Raw genomic sequence first — 19,154 nt, forward strand, 5'->3', positions numbered from 1 at the left:
AACTGAATTACAATTACAGTATAATCTCCCATATTAAAACAACATTAATTATCAGCACTTGTTACAAACCAGGAGGTGGACCCTTAGTCTGAGGTAGGGTTAGCGCTACCTATGAGAGAATCAACCCTCTTAGGTTCCTACCGTCGGAAGGCGAGGCCTAGTTGACTGGCAGTTACACCGGTACTTCGCCACTGCAAGCCTGTAGTCCCCCCAAGAGAAGCCTGTAGGAACCCGACCACTTGGACTTAGGTGATTTGAAGAGGACGGAAGGTAGTCTGGATGCAGGCGCCTCCTGCAGGTCAAAGAATCCAGATGGCTGGTGCCTCCAGCAGGTTGTAGTCCAATCCAGTAGTCCAAGTCAGGAGAATGGTCGGAAGCCAGTCCAGTGGTGAATCCAGGAGAATGGTCAGAAGCCAGTCCAGAGGTGAATCCAGGAGAATGGTCTGTAGCCAATCCAGAGGTGAATCCAGGAGAATGGTCTGTAGCCAATCCAGAGGTGAATCCAGAAGAATGGTCAGAAGCCGGTCCAAAGTCAAGCCCAGAGAATCTGTCCAACGAGAGAGAAGAAACAGAACACCAAAGAACCAGAACAGGAACCAGAAATCCAACAGCGAGGATCAGGAACACCGGAACTAAGCAGGCCTGAAGTCACAATACCAAGGCAAGGTCTGAGGAGCAAACCTTGCCTTATATACTAAAACTAGGGGAGGAGTCCTCAGGAGGAGCCACAGCAACTTCCTGTTGTGGCCCCTTTAAATCAGCACTTCAGCCTCGCACGCGGCTCTAAGCAGAGCCAGAGGGGGAGGAGTCAACCCGGCTGAGAAGGGAGCCATGCGGCCGGGCCCAGCAGCGGCAGCAGCCGCGAAGACAATGCTAAAGAGGCCTGCCTGCCTCTGCAGGATCCCCAGAGGCGGCCCGATGCCTCGGGTAAGACTTCAGTCCCGGTCGCAGACCACCGTAGCCGTTGGCCATGACACTTGGTCCCGGTCATGGCCCGCTGTGGCCGGCGGCCATAACAGCACTCATACAGCAGCAATACTGCAATACCGCAAATGCAATACTGCAAATATTACACCAGCCCTAAAACACCAATACACCTCCAGTTAGGAGAACAGAACAAGCCAAACTGCTACAGATCCCTATACCATAACTATATACTGGCCAAATAACTCACCTTGGTCACACATGCAGAAAGAACACAGACAGATTCTCAAATACTGAATAAAGAGCTCATAAGTATAAACAGAAACATGCAGACAAAAAGCTGAACTGGAAACTGCAACAATGGAAAAACAGAAATGTCATATTTCCTCATAACACCAAACAATAAAATCAAGAAATATAAATCATTTATAATAGTAAAACATATAAATAGAATATTTCATATAGCTGATGAATATAACATCTAATCATTAAAAACTCATATTTTTTTTAAATTTCCCAAACAGCAATAACATTTTTCCAAACAGCAGAAACATTAAATAACAACCAATAATTAAAACTAATAAAGATTTAAAAATCATTCATTCTATAACTTATTAAGGAAGGAAAGAGAAGACATGAAAGGGGGAGGAGTAGTGCTTTATGTCAGAAGCAATATCCAAGCAATTGAAATGCAAGGGACATGGGGTAGGGAAGAAGCTTTTATGAGCTGTCCTCAAAAATAGCCCACCACTCCGAATAGTTTGGGGCAGATGACAAACTCAAAGTGAAACAAGGTGAAAAACATCTATATGTTAGAAAAGTCAACAAAAGCTCAAGGAAAAAGAAACCAATTTGGTTCTCCAAGGGGTGACTGCAAAAATAAAGGCAAAAAGATCAGTGTTCAGGAAGTATAAAGGATCCCAAAAAGAGGAACACGGAATAATACCTGGTGAAAATGAAGGAGACAAAGAAAGAAATCAGAAAAGCAAAAAGTTAAGTGGAAGAAAATAAGAAAAAAAGAGATAAAGAGAGGTGACAAAACATTTTTCAGGTATATAAGAGAAAGAAGGAAAGCTCGAAGTGATAGAGTGAAATTGAAAGGTGACGAGCAGCAATGTGTCGAGATAGGCAAGGAAATGGCAGAAATATTAAACAAATACTTAATTTCGGTGTTTATTAAAGAAGACCCTGGAGAAGGACTGTTGCTGGTTGACAAGACCACAGAAGGAAATGGACTAGACACAAATCCTTTTATAGAAGAGTATATATGGGAAAAGCTAGGAAAAAATGTGGACAAGTCCATGGGGCCAGATGAGGTACAATCCAGGATACTTTGAGAAATCAGAAATGTCCTTGTGGGTCTGCTAAATGACCTGTTCAATATATCCCTAGAAACGGGAGTGGTGCCACAAGATTAGAGAAGAATGGTTGTCATCCCGCTTCCTAAGAGTGGTAGCAGAGAGGAGACTGGAAACTACAGGCTGGTTAGTCTCACCCCGGTGGTGGGAAAATTAATGGAGACACTATTGAAAGAAAGGTTACTGAACTATCTACATCCAGGAAGTTGCTGGACCAAAGGCAGCATGGATTCACCAGAGGAAGGTCCTATCAGACAAATCAATTGATTTTTTGATTGGGTGACTAGAGCATTGGATCAAGGAAGAGCACTTGATGTCATCTATTTGGATTTCAGCAAAGCTTTTGATACCATCACACATAGGAGGCTTGTAAACAAAATGAGAAGCTTTGGAGTGAGCACCAAGGTAGTGGCATGGATTACAAATTGGTTGACTGATAGGAGTCAGCGTTTAATGGTAAATGGAACCTACTCTGAAGAAAGAACTGTTTTAAGTGGAGTGCCATAGAGATTGGTATTGGGACCGGTTCCATTCAATATCTTTGTAAGCGACATTGCAGAAGGGATAGAAGGTAAAGTTTGTCTATTTGCGGATGATACCAAAATCTGCAACAGAGTGGACCTGCTAGAAGGAATAGAGAGAATGAAAAGTGATTTACGAAAGCTTGGAGTGGTTGAAGATTTGGCAATTGGGATTCAATGCCAAGAAGTGCAGAGTCATGCATCGGGGATGCAGTAATCCAAAAGAGCTGTATGTGATGGGGGGGAGGCTGATGTGCATGGACCAAAAGTGAGATCTTGGGGTGATGGTCTCTGGCAATCTGATGATGGCGAAGCAATGTGACAAGGCGATAGCTAAAGCCAGAAGAATACTGGGCTGCATAGAGAGCGGAATAACCAGTAAGAAAATGGAGGTGGTGATGCACTTGTACAGGTCTTTGGTGAAGCCTCACCTGGAGTACTGTGTTCAGTTCTGGAGTCCTTATTTCAAAAGGGATAGACAGGATGGAGGTGGTCCAAAGAAGGGCTACCAAAATGGTGTGGGGTCAGTATCAGAAAACCTATGAGGAGAGACTGATGGATATGAATATGTATACTCTGGAAGAGAGGAGGCATAGGGGTGATTTGATACAGACCTTCAGAAACCTGAAAGGTTTTAATAATGTACAAACATCAAACCTTTTCCATTGGAAAGAAATTAGTAGAACTAGGGGTCATGAAATGAAACGCCAGGGAGGATGTCTCAGAACCGACGTCAGAAAATATTTCTGATATGCCCTTCCAGAGGATATAGTGAAAACCAAAACAGTGGAAGAATTCAAAAGGGCATGGGGTAAATATTGTTTAGCCTTAAAGGCTAAAAAATGGAAATGAAGAAAAGAGTACATGGAGTAACTTGCTGGTGCAGTGGTTACTACCCTTTAACCAATAAGCCTTGATACTGTTGATGCAACTCCATCATTGCTTCAATGGCAAGGGGAAAAAGGGAATTGGATTCATACAGCGACCAACGAGGGCCCTGAACTTTTTGGTCTGGGAAACAAGTATGGGGGTAACTTGCTGATGTGGCGGTTACTACCCTTAACCAATAAGCCTTGATACTATTGATGCAACTCAAACATTGCTTTCTGCTTCAATGGCAAGGCATAATGGGGAACTGGATTCAGACAGCAACCAACAAGGGCCCTAACTTTTACGGTGTGGGAAACTGATTCGCTTGGGGTAACCGACAAGGCACAGCAGATATTACCATAAGCTTACTGGGCAGACTGTATGGACCATCTGGTCCTTTTCTGCTGTCATTTCTAGGGGTGTGCATTCGTTTCCTATGTATTTGTAATCCGCAACGTATAGGGCCGTATTCGGGGGGAAGCGAAACGTATCGCGATTCCCCACGAATACGAATCTTCGCCGAATTATTCGGCCGTCTAAAGGAGCCAATTTAAACAAACCCCCCACCCTCCTGACCCCCCCAAGACTTACGAAAACTCCCTGGTGGCCCAGCAGGGGGTCCGGGAGCCATCTCCTGCACTCACACCCTCGGCTGCCGGTATTCAAAATGGCGCCGATAGCCTTTGACCTACTATATCACAGGGGCTACGGGTGCCATTGGTCAGCCCCTGTCACATGGTAGGAGCAATGGATGGCCGGCGCCATCTTGTGCTCTTACCATGTGACAGGGCTGACCAATGGCACCGGTAGCCCCTGTGACATAGTAAGGTCAAAGGCTATCGGTGCCATTTTGAATACTGGCAACCGATGGCCCGAGTGCAGGAGGTCGCTCCTGGACCCCCGCTGGACTTTTGGCAAGTCTTGTGGGGATCAGGGGGGGGGGTTGTACTTAATTCAATTTTAGCCGGGAAACAAATAAGAATTAACCATATATGTATCGGGGGCCCCCCTTGCCGAATGCAACGTATCTGCCCCCCGACGAATACAAATCCCGAATGCAACGTAAGGTGTCCCTCTGCACATCCCTAGTCATTTCTATGTTTCTACGTTTCCTATCCTGAGATTGGCGTGGATTATTTGGGGGAAAATGGGGACTGGTGGTGATGTGCAAATTTGCTCCTTTCTCTCTCACATATGAATGCACACATACACACACACACTCACACATACACCCTCAAACATTCTTGGACACACTTTCACTCACAGACACATACACTCATACTCTCTAACACATACTTACTAACACACACACACACACTCACATGCTCACATGCACGCATTTTAAAACATTTACTGACATACTCTTGGTCACATATTCGCTTGCTCACGCATATGCTCATAAATATTCTCACCTACATACATTCAGACTCATAGGCACACATTCACTCATACACATGCTCATAGAAAAATATGCTCACTGACCCTCACTGGCACAAACACGTGCTCACACTGAAGATGGGGGACAGTACTGAGGAAGGAGAAAGTGATGGGGAGGGGAGGGGAGAAAGTGTTTCAGGGAACGGATGAACTGGAAGAAGGCAGAAAACATGTTTGGGGAGTAAATGAGATGGGGAGGAGGGAATGTGTGTGAGAAGCGAGCTGGGAAAGAGGGGAAGGTGTGTGTGTGTGGGGAGAAGACAAGCTGGAGGAGCGAGAAAGTGTCTGTAAAGAGAGATGATTTTCAACCATGAATATGCATGAGATACATTACCATACAGTCTAAGCAGCATGCATGCAAATTCCTTATGCATATTCATGAGGGATATCCTGAAAACCTGAGCGGACTGGTGTCCATGAGAGTCAGAGGTTGCCTACCCCTGTAGCGGAGCCTACGAGTTGCTGCAGGCAGCACTGAATTCTTTCAAATACTGGCATTTGCAGCAATATAACCACACACACACTACTGTGTTGCTGCAAGTATTGGCAGCTGTAAGAAGTCAGCACTGCCTGCAGGCTAGAGCTCCCCTTGGATGCCACCGATTTCTAATGTAAAATATCGCTGTTTCAAATCTTTTTATTCAATTACTTTCATATACACAATACTGTTTTACAAAAACTTTATCGGGTTTATTGGTTCACACTTCCCAATGCTCGTATATTCAAACCACATTAATATCCCCCAACAGAATGGATTCCTCCACCCCTTACAACCTTTGTGAAGAGTCTTCAGTTTAATAAAAACAAGAAGTCTTAGGAGCCGATCCGCCCTCCCACACATACCCTTTCTTCAAATATAGCAGCCTATGGCTCCCTCCTCAGCCCTCCATCCCCCCATAATTTGGAATAATACTCTGACAGCAACACGTGACACACCGCTGGGTTCCTCGATCCCGGCAGCCAGGGGGAAAAGTAGGTTTCAGAGGTGCCTGGTGGGGAAGAAGTGTCGGGATGGGGTGCTGGGGGAGGCTGAGGAGGGGAGCGGAGGGGGAGGGGGAGGGGAGCGGAGGGGAGGGGAGGGGAGCGGAGGGGAGGGGAGGGGAGCGGAGGCTGCTATATTTGGATAAAGCATGGGGGAGGGGAGGGGAGGGGAGGAGGGGAGATATTGGGCAGGCTTCTCGGTCCGAGAGGCCCTACACTTTATTACATTCTCTTGGGAGAGCCGGGGAGAGGGAGGAATTAGGTGCAATGGTGTTCCCTGGTGTTGGGGGTTGAGGAGATCAGGATGGCAGACCTACACGTTTTTTTGTTTTGGGTGTGGAAGTTGGGTCACCACTTATTTGTTATATCATTTGAATATGGCCAGTTAAGATAAAGTTATCCGGAAACATGTTCCCAGATAACTTCAAAACCTAACCAGCAATATTTAACTATAGCCAGTTAGGTTTCAAAGTTATCCAGCTAGATATACCCCCACAGCAGATGTCAGTGGATATTAGGATAAAAACTCCTTGGTCCATCCAATCTGTCTATTTGCACATGCCTGCTGTACTAAGTCAAACCTCCCCCACCTCTTCTGCCACTAAGGTCCATTTGTGTCTACCCTATTTATGCCAGAGCTGGATTTAAGATTGTGGCACCCACAGGCAGTGCCATGGTGATGGGTGCCCCTTTGAAGCTGTACTGGCACATGGCACTATATGCAAGCAGACGCTGGCTTTTATTTAGCCTGGATATTTGGTGCCTTCAAAATTTGCAGCCTTAGGCAATTACCTATGTTGCCTGTGCCTAAATCCAGACCTGATCTATGCTTGAATTCCGAAACGGTTTTGGTTCCTGTTTCTTTCACTGGAAGTCTGTTCCAGATGTCCACCACATTCAGTGAAAAAGTATTTCTTACATTCCTTTTTGAATCTCCCTCTTGCTTCATATGATAGCCCCTTGAGTTTTTAAGTCTATGTTACATCCTGCAACCTGTTAGATATTTGAATGAACTGATCTGATATTTCACTTCAGATATGTTATAGGAAAACTCAAGTCCCTACTATAAAGTCGCTGGTAGATCAATCCTAGGAACATTCAACCATGTTACCATGTTACAGAAACTCTCAACTCCTACGAAGTTCCCTGCCATGTTATATAGCAGATGAAGTATGTTACAAGATGACAATAAGCATCAAAGACATGAGGCAATCACAATAAAATAAACATTCATGTGTGAGCAAGATTAGACTGTGTCTTTCACACTTTGAAAATGCAATGTAGCAATAGTAATAGGTAATGTCTGTAAGGGAGGGCCCTCCAGAAAAAATATTTACTTCCTCCAAAGGAAAGGAATGTGCCCATTATTTATCTCTGAAGATGGGTGGGATCATCTGAAATCTTTATTATACATTAGGTAATATAAGCTGCCGCCATTTTGTAACGATAATTTGTAGTGATCCAATTCGAGTTCCCATGGAAAAATAAGAAATAGCAGATTAAACATAAATAAATAATGTTAGCCATCGGTTTATGTTCCCTATAAGATAAAACCAGAATAATATTGTTTGTTCCAGAAGTTGCTGACTATGATTTCTAAATGTGGGTAGGGTGGTAGTGTATGGCATCCTTAGAAACACATAATAACAGCAGCGTAAGTTGTACTTCTGTCCACCTCAGAAGCTCCAAGGTGTTTGCAGAAAGATGCATCTGCCCGCACCTCATTCTCTTCCCTTCTTGAAACCGCACTCTGACATTGAGAGATATAATTTTTTAATCCAGTTCCGGCATGCTTAAGTCATAGGATTCTCAGAGGGTTCAATTTAACTCCAGGCAAAAACAGGGCAAGAGTGTAAAATGCCTGCAAAGTCAGTTTGCTCACACAGTTCTGAAACAGTGCACCTTTTGGTCCAGGATTTAATTTCCTGAAAGTCCTATCGAGAAATATTCCAGAAAAAGAAACTGCAAGCAAAACAACTTGTGTAAAGAGCACCGGGGGATGTAAGCATCATTCCTACATTTAGCTGCTTCAGGCAAAATCTCACAGAACTTTTGCAAAAGTTTTTCCTTAGATAATTTTTATCTACAGGTTTTAACCCCCTTCCTGAAGCTGCAGGAAAAGAAATCCTGGCACAGAAGATGAGCTCTTTTAAAATTATGCCAGCAAATTGACTGAAAGGCTTTTTTCCAAAATTTAAGTATTAAAGCCCTGTTGCTATAAGTTTTAGAAACTCATAATCAGTGACTGCAACATAGTTGACACACCTGAAGGAGTAGAGAATGAGAAGCAATTAAAGAAAGCTTGAAGAGTGGTCAAAGAGTTGGAAGCTGTAGCCTATGATTCAATGCCAAGAAGTGCAGAGTCATGCATTTGGTTGCAGTAATCCAAAGGCCTTGTATGTGATGAGGGGAGAAAAACTGATGTGCTCAGACCAAGAGAGAGACCTTGGACTGATAGTGGTTGATGGTATGAAGGTAGTAAAGCAATATAACAAGGCTGGGGCTAAGGCCAGATGAATGTTAGGCTGCACAGGGAAAGGCATAACCAGCAGGAAAAAGGTGATAATGTCCCTGCACAGATCTTTGGTGAGGCCTCAAAATGGAGTACTGTGTTCAATCCTGGAGACTGTATCTCAAAAATGATACAGTCAGCATGGAAACAGTCCAGAGAAAAGCAACCAAAATGATGTAGGGAGTGTACCGGAAGATCTATGAGAAGAGACTGGAGCACCTAAATTTGTGAACCCTGGAGGAGAGGAGGGACAGGGGAGATATGATACAGACTTTTAAATACATGAAAGGTATTAATGAGGCATAAAAATCAAACCTTTTCAAATGGAAAGGAAGCTGTAAAACTAGGAGTTATAATGTGAAACCCCAAGGGAGTCACCTCAGGATCAACGGCAGGAAATATTTCTTCAGTGAAAGAATAGTGGATGCATGGAATAACCTCCTGGAAGAGGTGGTGAAGACAAGAACTGTATTGGAATTCAAAAGAGCATGGGCTAATTTTCAAAATAATTTATTCATGTAAAACTGGATTTTATGCGTATAAATGGGCTTTTGAAACTTGCTACTTTTATGCGCATAGCTCCTTCGAAAATTCACTTCATAAAGCTGAATTTTCAAAAGGTTTTGTGCATGCAGATGGATTTTGGAAATTGCAATTATATATGCTACTTTTACATATGTAACTCCTTTGAAAATTCATTACTATGGATCCCTAGAGGCTACAGAATGGAAATGAAGAAACTGAGATGTTGAAATTAGGTGGGGTATTGAGCTTGGAGCTGTAGTTACTATGCTAAGCAACTTGCTGGGGAGACTGGATAGACCATTTGAGTCTTTATCTGCTAACATTTACTATGGGGCTGATGCAATATTATTCGCGGAAAGCGGGCGCTGACTTTTCAGCGCCCGCTTTCTTAATCCACGCATGGCGCCTGCAAGGGAGGCGCCATGCAATATGCAAATTAGGGGGTCATGCTACCAAGGAGGCGCTAGGGTCGCTAGCGCGACCCTAGCGCCTCCTTGCTAACGCGACCCCGCGGTTACCGGTGGCCTGCCGGTTATGAACACCGACGCCAATAAACTCGATGTCAGTTTTCATAACCGCAGTCAGCTGGTTATGAAAATCCATGCTGAGTTTATCAGCGTCGGTTTTCATTACTGCAGCTGGCCGATTATGAAAAACGATGCCAAGCATATCGGCATCGGTCTTCAAAACGGCCGGCAGAGATTTTTTTTCTTTTTACTTTTTTTCAGTGCGCTCAGCTATTAATGCCTGCTCCAGGCAGGCGTTAATAGCTGAGCAATAAATGTACGTCTGAGACGCACATTTATTTTTTTCCATTTGGAGTAAATGAGTAATAGCCTCATTCACATGCATTTGCATGTGATTAGCGCTAACTCATTCACTCCGCGTTGGACTTGCGTTAAATAGGCGCTAATCCCCCTATTGTATTAGGGGTGGATTAGCGTCTATTTAACCCGCTTCCGACAGCGGATTAAACAGTGTGCTCAGCTGAGTGCACTGTATTGCATTGGCCCCTATGTTACTGTACTTTATAAAGTCCTATAAATCCCAGGACCATATGGAGTTGGATTTAAGAAAGCAGGGCAAGGTGAGAGTCACCCAAGACAAAAGAAAATTTAGAACAAATGGCCATGGTATGAGATTGGACAGAGTTAGACTCAAGTCTAAGGTAGGATAGAGTTTCTTCTCTGTAAGGTTGGCAGATGCTTGGAGCAGCTGGCTAGTGGAAGTGGTGGAGTTAAGAATGGAAACATGATGGCGGATCCTTAGGTGATGAGGAAGCAAGGGGTAAAGCCAGAGATCAAGTAACTTCAGCAGTTCTTCAGCAGAAAGGGAAAATGGGCAGACAGGATGGGCCTTGTAGTTAATTTATGTGTCATTTTATTACATGTGGTAATGTTTCATTCCGTTTTCCATTTTTATCACATGTATATTTAATTGACAATGTTTCAGAAAGCAAATATGAAACCAAACAGATTTCATGAGGCTTGAATTCATATTAAAAGGCACAACAGTCCATGATTTCAAGATTAAGCTAAAATAAATGTCCTAATTCTTTTTTCTCCCAATTGACATGTATTTGGGGAGCAACATTTTATCTGGTCCTGTGGCTCATTAGGAAAAGAGCCACCAGGTTCTTTCAAGTGCCCTTCAGGATTCGACTTTCACTTGTTCTTCCACAAAGCTAAACTTTCTGACCCTGGCATTCTCCAAGCTGAATGTGGATAAACTTTTAGGTTAAATGTTAACAAAGGTCAAAGAGACTGCCAAAAATAGCTGAGAGCTCTCATCTGAATTTATGAACCAATCAAACTTATGGTGGTTTTATAGCCTAGTAATGTTATAATGAGGTCTGGCTATTTGGAATGACTTTATAACTATGCAGAATATATTAACTAGGGATGTTATAGCAAAGTGTGGCTATATAGAATGACTTTATATTGGTGGAGAATATATTAACTAGGACTGTTATAGTGAGGTGTGGCTGTATAGAATTACTTTATATCCATGGAGAATGTATTAAATATGGATGTTATAGTGAGGTGTACTTGTATATAATGACTTTATGGTCATGATGTCTTTAAAGCCTAGGAATATTATACAGTAGTAAGATGTGGCTGTAGAGAATGAAGTTGTATGCACTGGGACTTTATAACTGCCAGTGTTATAGTGCAGTTACTCTGCATAACATGCTGAAATCATTTTAAACAATAAAAACTGATCGTAAAACATCATTTTTTTTTGCCCTACTCCTTTCAGCGCCTCCCTCCCCACGTTTGGTCTCTGGCTCCCCTAGCAATAATGCAACCAGCAGCTTCCTATTTCTAGAACGTCAGACAATGTGAGGGCCCACGGTGTGCTGAGGTTTCATATGGCATCACTCTGAAAGCCGGTACATCTGGGATCATCCTTTCTACGCAGTTACAGCACAGAGCTGGGAGATGAATTAGGCAGAAATGAGAAACACAGTAAAAAGAAATGCTGGATTACGTGAATCCATGCAAGGACACTGCAGGTGTGCGAGCAAGGAGAGCAGGGACTGCCGAGGAGAGGGCAAAGCTTTAGCAGGGAGAGGAGGGACTGCCAAGGAGAAGAGGGTTAATGCCCAAGCAAGCAGTATGAGCAGGGGACAGTAGGGATTACTAAGGAGCTAGGCGATATCCCAGCAATAGGAGCAGGGAGAACAGAGACTGCTGAAGAGAGAGGAAATGTCCCACCAGGGATTACTGAAACATGCACCAACACAAAAACAGAGTTACAATGTACTAGAAATAACAATATTCTGGTACAGTTTCAAAAAGCAGGACATTTACATGGGGGAAAATGACTCTCCTGTACTTAAGCAGTGAAATTCCCCCCCCCCCCCCCCCCTTGTCTTCACTCACCTGATACTTCCACAAAGCCATCCTTGGTTTTGACTGCCAGTTCCTCTGGCATGAAGCTCTGTACATTGACACACACTTTCCACGGCTGTCCCAGTTCATAAGATGGGTTTCGGGGTTCAGGGTAACCTGTGTACCTGGAGCTGTACCCTGGAGGGGACATTCCTGGCACCCGCGCCATCCCTGTCCGCAGGGGGCCCGAGGGCCATGTCGAGGTGAGCCGTGGTCTAGCCCAGTCTGGCCAGTCCACGGTTAGGTCATCAGAGAAGGGGGACATGCCAAAGTCATCATCTAGAAGGCGAGAGGACAAGCTGGACTCCCGGAAAGGGTCCCGGGCTCCTCGGAGCCGGCTGCTTGGATAGTGGCATGAGAAGGGCAACTGACTGTCTGCCATACTTGAGTTGTCCAAAACTGTTATCCAAAATTAGAGAGGAAAAAAAAAATACACCAAAAGCTCCTTCCTGGCAAAATCTCAATTTCTCTTCAGATATTTTCCTGAGTAGAAAATCAGGCAAGTAAAATCTTGTTCAAGAAGCACTGGCTTATTTTTGAGATCCTTTACTGTGCCTTTTTTTTTTTTTTTTTTTTTTGAACAAAATAAAAAAGTTTGCCCAGAACTGAAGAAACTTAACAGGCAGAGAAGAGTTTTAGTGCAAAATGATCTAAGACTTAAAAATTCACCGACAACAGAAGGAAACACCCTCCCCTAGAAATAGATTATTTCCTGGATTTAAAGCACCCTCCCTCTAACTCCGTTTTAGAGAGGGCCGTGCTGAGCTCTGCCTCATCCCCTGAACCTCTCCTCCTGATGCCAGCCTGCCGCGGAGATAAACACAGGGGCGGGCAGTATTTAGAAAGTTCTCCAAACTTCTCCTCTCTGCTCGATGCCTTCTATTTATAGCTGTCTCTTCATGCTGGGGAGATTCTCTTTTGCAATGCTGGGCTGTCAGCTGCGAATGTAGGAGCAGATGAAACACTACCTGGGAATCTGCTGTGTTTAACAGCTGACGTTTCCCCAAGGGCCCGCAGGAGCTTAGATAGGGCATCCAATTTTAGGCAGCCTTCCCGGCTTGCTGCAGTTCTCTTCCTGACCAATGCCCTCCCCTTCTTACACAGCAGCAGCCGGTAGCAGACAGCACTGCCCACTCAAATCGTGGTGGGTGAGCTAATTATAGCTGCGAGGACTCAGATCTGCCTGTCTACTGATGTCTGCTAACAGGTTCCTCCGTCCAGTTTAGTTTGATCTCTCGTTTTAGAGACGGGGATATGGTTTTTCATATTCTGGTTTTGTATGTGCACCAAGAATCACAGAAACCCAGCCATGAGAATGCCCATATGTATGCATCATCCTGCACCTGAATCTGGAAACTGGCTGCATTTAAAACCTGGCCGGCGCAATGACTCAGCGGCAAGTCCTGTGCGCCGCCCTGTGTGACGTCTGGGTTTCATTTCTGAACTCGGCTGCTAATCCTCGGCCGCGGCCGGCACCGAGGGTGCTGTGGAGATCCTGCCGACAGTCCCCAGGGAGAGGGCGATTCAATCACCCGACGCAGGGTGCACGGTACCGGTTTTCAGACGAAGCCACAGTCTGTGTCCCTTGGCTGACTGTCGCTGTGATAGCTGAGCTGGATGAGGAGTGGGTTAAAAAAAATGGTGAGACCCCTCCCTTTGTAGATGTGAAAGAAGGCTTAAAATGCCATAGCCTTACTAGGGGTCGATTCCAATTGAGATAGAAGCACAGGAGAGCAGGATGACACTGCTGGGCAAAACCCGCTCTCCCCTACCAACCTCTCTTCCCCCGCAGGAAAAACCATGCATGGATGTTAACAGCTCCCTCACTTTGCTGTACTGTGCCAAGCCTGCTACTGTTGCCACCTTAATGCTTTAGGTATTTAATTTAAAGCTGGATTTCAACGTGATTAAGCAGCTTCTTTCTTTCTCCTGTTAGAAAGAAGACTTGAGGGTATTAATTGAAAAATTAAGCTATTCCCAAATATTCTCAAAAAATCTACAATAACATTAACTGTATGCAGGAAAACACGTTTGATGAGAGGATGACAGCTTTAGAAAGACAGAATGTCAAACTGTGTAGAGAGACAGGAAGCCCAAGTTTACTTGTCTCCCTTCAGCCTCTGGCTCATCAAGTAGCATTATGCCACTTCTAAGGGTTGATCCCACCGGCTTCCATGACTTTTCTTACTATATTCGAAGAGGAAGTGTTGCTGCTTATTCCTGGGTTACCTGAATAATCCTGCCTTTCAGACTTGCTTCAACATTAAGGTTGCTCCACAGATAAAATTTACAGTCAATCCCAAATCAGCCAGTTAGTCTTTGGCCCATCTTCACTGAAAGGTGTTCTGGCACTTGTGATCTTGCATTTCTTTTTTTTTTTCTCTCAATGGAGCCTATGAAATAAAATTAGCACTACAAAAATTTAGCAAGGCCTCACAAAAAATGTTACGTTGATGCTACAATGTCGTGTAAGAAATGATGAAATAAGGTTTTGCATACTCATGATTAAAATGTCTCTCTCCAATAGTTTTACCATACTATTATTGTGCATAGAAACCTGAAAAAAGCATTGGTATTATGAGCATGTTATTTATACCTAAATGGTGTGATCATGCTAAAGAGAACATGCTCATTTCTCTTTTCCTCTTAGTTTCTCCTGCTTCCTTGCAACAGGTGTACATTAAACCTAGCACATGGGGGTTGTTTGCTATTGATGAATAACCACTTAAATGGTAGCATGCTCTTTAACCTCCGTTTCCCTTGGGAGGTGGGTTTCACTCTCCCCCACTTAAATATCTTGTTGTCCTCAACAAGATGCCACTGTCTTCAGGTATTTCCCCTTTAGACCAAAGTCTCAAGGTATTCCTTCATTTTACTCATCCACAAAGCAATCCACAATGACAAGGCCAGATGGTTACAAGGTCCACTGCACCCCTGCAACCCTTCAAGGAACCTCTGCTCAACCAACACAGGTTTACTTACAACTCCCTCCAATAAGGAAGTTCATCGAGTCTCCACAAGAGAATGCGCTGCATCAATAGCAGGCCCCCACATCTGGAACAACCTCCCGGCTCCTCTCAGAACTGACCCCTCTACGCCTTCTTTCAGAAAGAATCTCAAAACTTGGCTCTTTAGGAAAGCATTCCCTCCAGAAAATTAATCCCCAGCTCCCTATCCCCCTTCCCTCCCACCCAAATTCCCCCCCCCCACACTTTTGGTTACCCTCCCTTGGCACTGCCAGGTTCCCCCTCCCCCTTCTGCCACTGTACATAGTAAGTTAAATTCAGAACATATTTACTGTTCGTATAATTATTATGTAAAACAAGTTTCTTTATATTTACTCGGTTAATCTGTTATACTGTATCATGTCACCTAAAGTCCTGCCTTTTAGACATCCTGTTCTATGTAAACCGGTGTGATATTTTGAATTGAATATCAGTATAGAAAAATAAATAAATAATATGCAGTCACCTGTTTGTGTGCTACTGTCAGGGAGACATTCACTGGGTTTCCAGGGCTATCATAAGTGAACCTTATTGTGGGCTTCACAGTCCTACCTGTCCTTCTGGGCTTTTGGGGTGGCAGTGGAATCAATTCCTCAGCCTCTGTAGTTTCTGATTCTCTCTGGGGTGAATCTCACCTGTGGCACCTCTTTCCCTCTCTTGTTCCAGGTTGTCCCTCTCTCTCTTGCCATCTGTACCACCCTCAGTCCTATCATTACTCTGGGAGGCTTCTTGGATTTCCCTCTCCTGGGTTTCCATCCCCGGGAACTGTCATATTAAGTCCCCATCATGTGCCTGCTGGTTTAGGTACAGTCTCTCCAATATGGCTCCCAGGTGAACCTCATATGTCCCCCACCTAACTCTCTTTCTGAATCCTATCATATCCACTATATTTGTCTTCCAGTGGATACTTAGGGGTCTCTACCAGTTCTCGATGGGGATTCCTATCAAACTCGCAATGAGATTGGATCTCAGGTATTACTGTTCCCCTTCTTGGTTGGGATGGAGGGGATTCAGCTATAGCTTGGAGTTCCTCTAGGGGAAATACCAACTGTCGAATGGGCAGGAAATGGGTTTCTGTGTACTGTTTTTACTGGTCCTTCATCCCATTCTGGCCTTACCTGGTAAACAGGCAGGTTGTTCAGTCTTTTCTCAACAACATAGGGGGTAGACCTCCACCTATTAGCAATTTTGTGCCTCCCAGTCAGCCCCCAGTTCTGTAGGGGTGTGCATTCGTTCCCTACGAATTGGGAATCTGCAACGTATAGGGCCATATTCGTTTTATTTGTGGGGAAGCGAAACGTATCGCGATTCCCCACGAATACAACGAATCTTCGCCGAATTATTTGGCCGCCTAAAGGAGCCAATATAAACAAACCCCCATCCTCCTGACCCCCCCCAAGACTTACCAAAACTCCCTGGTGGTCCAGTGGGGGGTCCAGGAGCCATCTCCTGCATGGCCTGAGCATGCCATCCTCCGCTCAGGGGGATGGCATGCCGGGCCTATTTTCAAAAAGCCCAGCGGCACGCGTAAAGCCCCCGGGACGTGCGTATGTCCCGTGACTTGAAAAAGGGCAGGGCGTGGGTGGGGCGGTCGGGGCGGGACGAGGGTGGGACCGAGGCCTCCAGCACAACAGCAAATGGCCGCTGTGCCTCGAGGCTCAGGCTGTGTCCCGCCCCCGGACCACCCCGGACCGCCCACGCCCCGTCCCTTTTTGCAAGCCCCGGGACATATGTGCATCCCGGGGCTTGTGCGTGCCGCCGAGCCTATGCAAGATAGGCTCGGCGCGCGCAGGGGGAGGTTTTCGGGGGTTGCGCGCGTATCTTACGCGCACAATCCTTTGAAAATCTACCCCATTATACCTTTCTGACTTGTTTTCTAGATTTATTGTAAACACGTCTCTGTATTTATCAGCATTTTATTTAAATTAAAACCTGCATTTCTCTCCATGTAGCTTGCTTTTTTCTCTGGCTAGGTGGCGTGAGTACAAGAGCAGATTCGCTCCATACTCCTCCCTAAAAGGAAGAGGAAGAATTGTGCTTTCTCTTTTGCGTCTCTGGTAGAGTTTTGTTAAAAATGTATTTTCTGTTCTTCCCAGCTTGCTGACACTCACCAGCCTCTGCTTGATTTTTCCTGTAAATAATCCTGGACAAACCACACCTCTGGGCACCAGATGCGGGACATGTACTATCATACCATACTGTTCTTCCTAGTCAGGAATCCAATGGCCCTCCTCTGCTTGCACTGAGAAGGATTTTGCCCAGATATTTATGCTTTCCCTCCGTTGCACTTATTTCTACCTTTCTTATCCTGAGAATAAACTGATCCAGAGGACATTCTAACGTCATGCTCATCTCTTGAATTTAGCTTGTCCTAATTATATAATTATACTGCTAGGGTGGAATAGAATTTAACAGGATGAGTCATAGGGTGTGTAAGGCCCCATTGGGAACTTTACCAATGCAGTCTCATGGTTGGCATGGTAGATAAGTGCACTAAATAAATAATTTGCCAAAGCATCCCCTGTGATATGTGCCACAATGGTTTATTCCTGTGGTTAACAGTGACCCCCCCCCCCCTAGAGTTTTCCCGAACCAGAGAGAAAGAGTGGCAAGGAGTGGAAGGAGTTCAGACCCCCTCTCCCCCTCTTCCTTTTGCAGGAAGATCTGAGTTTTGGCACCAAATGAGGAAAGGTTATAAATCAGATTGTATATGAATTGCTTTATTTATTTATAACCGAATAACCGAGGTTTGGTGATTGGGGGCTATTTATTTATAAAACAAAAAAAAAAAATTTCCACTAAAGGTGCAAAGTTAAATATCTTCATAATACTATATTTCCACCCTAAATTCATACACCGCATACATCACCAAAGGAATTCTTCTTCAGCTGTGACCTCATAACTGTGTGACGCACTGGGATTGCGTTAATTATCACTTCTTATTTTAATCACTGGTTAGTACAAACTAGGTACTGTTATTATTTAGTACTTCAATTATATTTAAAATGTGTTGGTTATGCATATAAAACTGTAACTATTGTACTTATCTCAAATAAACATCTTGTCACACGCCCCATGCATCTGTGTGAAATTCAACAATGTAATCTAGGTAAATAAACATTGGCTAATGATGTTAACAGTTCCTGTTTAAAACATTAAAACTACAAACTCTTATTGCGTTCCATTGTGTTACAAACAGCCATCATTTTCAGATTTGCAATGGACAGTAATTGACTAAGTCATTGCGTCCATGTGGGGTGGGGGACATGATGTCTGTATTAAATTACTGGGAACAACAGTAGCTATTTATGTTAAATTCAATAGACACATATGGTTTGAATGAAGAAACTGATTGGCTGTCTCTCTTGTAAGGAACAGCTCCTATTGGTTGGCCTTTAATTCTGTGCTCTGCATAAATAGATCTGCATACAGAAGTGACATCAGACACCATGGCAAAAGATGGCCGATAGTCCATGTGGAAGTTAAATATTGATCTGTTAGATGTTCCCCTGTTGCAGATGTCTAATTATATCAAAACACAGCCTGTGTTGGGTTATATGGATGGAATTCTATGCTCAGTCAGTGTTTACTTTCCTGGATTACATTATTAGTCAGTGTTTATTTACCTGGATTACATTGTTGAATTCCACACAGATGCACGGGACATATGGCAAGATATTTGTTTGAGATAAGTACAATAATTATGGTTTTATATGTATGCCAGCAAATTTAAAATCTAATTGAAGTACTAAATAATACCTATTTTGGACTGACCAGTGATTAAAATAATAAATGATAATGCAATACCAGTGCATCACACAGTTATGAGGTCACAACTGATTAAGAATTCCTTTGGTGATGTATGCAGTGCATCTATTTATTCATAGATATTTCATATTCTGCTTTTTACCAAGACTAGCCTCAAGGCAGATTACTGTCAATTTTAATCAAACTGTTGTATTTGGTTTTATATGCTTGGTTGCTTTGTCTCTTACCAAAATTCGAGAGGCAGTACTTTGAAGGAATTGGTATTATGTTTTGTAAGGTTTGGGTGGACCCTTGGACACTGTGGCAGCTGACCATGCTCATGGGGGGAGTCCCACGAGGGGCCACAGGTCAGGCTCGGC

The 19,154-nt window shown here is 44.0% G+C and overlaps 1 protein-coding gene across 1 annotated transcript in view; it reads right to left on the reverse strand.

Moving 5' to 3' along the window:
* Positions 1-13,121, reverse strand: part of HSPB8 (heat shock protein family B (small) member 8) — a 36,979-nt gene extending 23,858 nt beyond the window's left edge. The window contains exon 1 of the mRNA XM_029571058.1: positions 12,014-13,121. Within this exon, the coding sequence (XP_029426918.1) occupies positions 12,014-12,404 (391 nt within the window). The 5' untranslated portion in view covers positions 12,405-13,121. The remainder of the gene's footprint in view (positions 1-12,013) is intronic.
* Between the last annotated feature and the right edge of the window lie 6,033 nt (positions 13,122-19,154).

The sequence above is a fragment of the Rhinatrema bivittatum genome, chromosome 11, assembly GCF_901001135.1.
Source record: "Rhinatrema bivittatum chromosome 11, aRhiBiv1.1, whole genome shotgun sequence".
Lineage (NCBI taxonomy): Eukaryota > Metazoa > Chordata > Amphibia > Gymnophiona > Rhinatrematidae > Rhinatrema > Rhinatrema bivittatum.